Source organism: Suricata suricatta, chromosome X (assembly GCF_006229205.1).
Source record: "Suricata suricatta isolate VVHF042 chromosome X, meerkat_22Aug2017_6uvM2_HiC, whole genome shotgun sequence".
Taxonomy (NCBI): domain Eukaryota; kingdom Metazoa; phylum Chordata; class Mammalia; order Carnivora; family Herpestidae; genus Suricata; species Suricata suricatta.
Genome location: NC_043717.1, coordinates 9,442,701 through 9,446,665, shown reverse-complemented (window position 1 = coordinate 9,446,665; position 3,965 = coordinate 9,442,701). Strand labels below are relative to the sequence as shown.

The following is a 3,965-nucleotide window of genomic DNA, read 5'->3' as shown; positions in this document are numbered from 1 at the left end:
TGACTTAGGGCTGTAGTCACCGTGTGCGCACCCACTGGAGTTTCTGTTCCAATTCCAGCTTGAGTTAGAGTCGGTCAGAGCCCGGTGTTCGGCAATAACCAAGCAAAACCACCTGCTGAACGAAAAGGTGAAAGAGATGAGTGACTATTCGCTGCTGAAAGAAGGGAATCTGGAGCTCCAGGCGCAAAATAAGTTACTTCAACAACAGCTGGAGGAGACCAGAAACGAGAACATGTGTCTCCTAAACCGTAAGTCTTGTCTTGTTTCCGGATTGGTCAGATTTTGTGATGGGTCCTGGCTCAGCATTCTGGAAGTGCTCTGTCCTGTAAGAGACGGTTTAATTGGGAAGATTTGATAAAGTACTTTGAACCCAAGAATCGTAATTTTGTTTTCACTTGCTACCGTGAAATCGCGTCACCGAGAAGAAACTTCCAACCGTATACATGTGCCTCTCTGGCCCTGTCCTTGGCTCCCCTTCCCCAGAATGCTGGGTACGTTTGGCCAGTGGGGACACCCTCTGGGGCTTGGAGGGAGGGAAGAGGGAGGTTAAGGTGATGGCTGGGATCTCCACCCCCCCCCACACTTCCCCCCACCGGGTGGTAGCCCTGCCCGGGCCTGGGCCTCAGCCAGGCAGGAGCCCAGGCCTTGGCTCCCAGGCGCTCTGCCTGCTGGCGCTCTCCATGTGCGGGAGTTGCTTCCTGCCTGAGCCTCGGGGGCCCGAGGACCGGTGACAGCAGGGCCCCGGTCCTAGCCTGGGAAACGACCCCATCCTTCGTGGCTACCCGACGTGAGTCTCTCTCTATTCAATGGTCTTCTGATGACCTGAATTGAGGGCACCTTCTACTTTCTGCCTGGTCCATCCTGGGTGCCGCCGACACATGCACAGTTCTCTGATGAGAACCTTGGGCCATGCACTGACACTTCTGGGTTTTGCCGTGGCCCTGGAGGTTCCGGGCCGCGTGCTACAGCGAGGCTCCTTTGCGATCTTGTGGTCGGATGTCTGAATGTCGACGCCAGGTGAGATAAACATCATCTTAGATGGGTTGATATCCGTGCACACCAAGTTCCTCAGCCAATTGAGTTGAGGTCTCGTTGGGCTTTGCCAGCAAGTAAGTGAGCACATTTTCCATTTTCAGAGCCTTTTAGATTTCAAGGTTGCACGTATGGATTGGGAGAGAACCTACGTTAGGAAAGGAGGCCTGTGAAGCCGTAGCTGCTACGTGCACGCGCTCCATAAACGTTAACTGTGAGGCTTCCAGAACTGTTGAATGTGCACGTTTCTCCTTCATGTTTTCATTTGTGCTAAATACTGCTCTACATGGCTTAAGTCTGCCATCCCCTTTGCACGTACGTCCCTTCTCACGAGGTCGTTTTGTAATCCGTAGCCCTAGAGAATGAGATGTACAAAGCAGTCTCTGCTCGGCCGTTCCATCGGCACATTACTGGGTGGCAACGTGGCACTGCCTCGCGACAGTGACCTCGGTGGGGAATTTTTGAAAACTGCTTTCGGACAGGAAAGGCTGATGGCGGGCACGGTGGTGCCGAGGATGGCAAGTTACCCAAGTGCGATCACTGAGAGTAGTTCCCCCGATTCTGACCTGGAGTTGGTCGCCAACACCAAGGCAAGGGTGAAAGAGCTACAGCGAGAGGCCCAACGTTTGGAGAAAGTTTTCCAAACTTACCAGCAAAGAGTTAATCTGCATCTCACACAAAGCGCTTCCGCAGCCACGATCCCGCCAACGCTGCACCTGACAGCAGCTCTCGGGAACGCCACTCCCAGTGTCCCCGGAAGATGTCCTTCCACAGAGGATGTGGCTGTCGCTGAGCAGCTGCTGGCAGGGCTGCCAAGGAGGACAGGAGCCTAGGTTTGAGGGCGGGGCCAATTGGGGGCGGGGGCTCTCCCTTCCCTACGCCTCTCCTCCACTCCCCTGCCCAAGGCGAAAAGGAGCCTCCTTGATAAAATGTCTTTAGAAGGTGAGCTGCTGCCAAGAGGATTGCAGGATGTTCCCTGAGTGGAAGCTTCTGGTCCTCAGAGGGCCTCCGAACAGAGCTAGGGTGTGCCTGGGCCTGCAGGAGGGAGCGGCCGGCGCCTGGCGGAGGCGAGCTGCAGCAGTCTTGTCCTCTCTCTCCCCTGCCCGCCTTTCTGGCCGATGGCGGTGTCTCCCCACGCGGCGGGGGTGCCCAGGGAGGTAGCAGGGTGCTGTCGCATTCTTAGCATTGTCCTCGGCACGCCGACCCGAGCAGAGCGTGACCGCGGCTTTCCCTGTACCTCCAGTGAGTTGTGTACGTTTTGTCGTCACTGCTGCAGTTAGGTGCTTGAGCCGTAGGTGTGTGGATCATTTCTGTGTCCTGCCCAACTATTTGCAAGGGTAACGGAGTTCATTTTCAAGGTAATGGAAGGTTTTAGAAACCACGTTGCTACCTTCTCCTTGCAGTTTGTAATAGTCATGTCTTCTGCCCTTTAGGTGTGGACACACCCCGTGCTGCTGGCTGGAGTCCTGGTCCTGCCAGAATGCCCTGGCCATCACCCGCCGTGTCCAGGTACAGTCCTTGGGTCTACATGCCGCCCGCCCCTCCGGAGCAGGCCAGGTAAGCCCGCCTTCCGCCCAGCCACACCGCCTCTGGGTAGCCACACACGCTCTCATGCTGCACGTGTTAGGGGTTGGGTGATCCGAAGGACCACGTGGCGGTGTAGAATCTGTAATCTGATCTTTGAGAATCCTCTAAATTACCTGCATGGAGAAAATCTTCCATGTAGCAAATAAGTCATTTCTGCTGGTTTGCTAAGCTTGGTGTGTAGAAAATACAGTATCAATAAACATCTTCATGGTTGCGAGAGTAAGAAATGTACAAAATATGCAAAAACAAATTCAGTTTAAATTGAAAACAGTTTTGCAGCACCTGGGTGGCTCAGTCAGTTAAGCGTCTGACTTCGGCTCAGGGCATGATCCGGCGGTCTGTGAGTTCGAGACCCTGTATCTGGCTCTGTGCTGACAGTTTGGAGCCTGGAGCCTGCTTTGGTTCTGTGTCTCCCTCTCCCCTTCCCCTGCTCGAGCTCTGTGTCTCTCTCTCAACACTAATTATTTACAAAAACTTAAAACAATCTCACACATCGTTACAAAGTCATTTAAAAATACGTTGCCATTTAAAATATAAACAACCTTCTAATTCTTTTGGACCTGAGTGTAGACACGCGATGTTGGATTAGTTTCAAGTGTACTGCATAGTGATTGGACTGTACGTTGTGCTGTGCTCCCCACGAGGGTCGCTGCCGTCTGTCCCCCGCAGCACCACGACACTCGCATCGCCTCTGTTCGCTGCGCTGTACCTGTCATTCCCGTGGCGTGCTCGGTTCCTAAGCGGAAGCCTGTCCCTCCCGCCCCCCTTCGCCCACTCTGCCCATCCCTCCCCTCCCTCGACCGTCAGTGGGTTTCTGTATTTATAGGTCTCATTCTGCTTTTTGTTTGTTCAGTTGTTTTTTAGATTCCACATGTAAGTGAAATCATAGGGTGTTTGTCTTGCTCAGTCTGACTCCTTTCATTTAGCGTAGTGCTCTCTAGGTCCATGTAAGTTGTTGCAAATGGCGAAAATCTCCTTCATTATGGCTGAATAATAATATCCCGTCACGTATATACACCCCGCACGCTACGTTTTCTTTATGGATTTGTCAGTCCCTAGATACTTGGGCTGCCTCTGTGTCTTGGCTGTTGTACGTAGCGCTGCTGTAAAACAGGGGTGTGTGTATCTTTTCAAATTAGCATTTTCGTCGTCTTTGCATAAATACCCGGTGGGGGAGTTGCTGGATGATATGGTGATTGTGTTGTTCATTTCTTGAGGAACCTCCATACTGCTTTTCACAGTCGCTGCACCAGTTTGCTCTCCCACCCACAATGCGGAGGGGTGGGGGGGGGTCCTTTCTCTCCACATCCTCCACGACACTTGTTACTTCTTGTCCATTTGATTCT

General features: G+C 53.0%; 1 protein-coding gene across 1 annotated transcript in view; it reads left to right on the top strand.

The window, feature by feature from the left end:
• Positions 1 to 39: 39 nt before the first annotated feature.
• Positions 40 to 3,965, top strand: part of OFD1 (OFD1 centriole and centriolar satellite protein) — a 16,600-nt gene continuing 12,674 nt past the window's right edge. The window contains exons 1-2 of the mRNA XM_029930856.1: positions 40 to 248; positions 2,466 to 2,589. Of these exons, the coding sequence (XP_029786716.1) occupies positions 137 to 248; positions 2,466 to 2,589 (236 nt within the window). The 5' untranslated portion in view covers positions 40 to 136. The remainder of the gene's footprint in view (positions 249 to 2,465; positions 2,590 to 3,965) is intronic.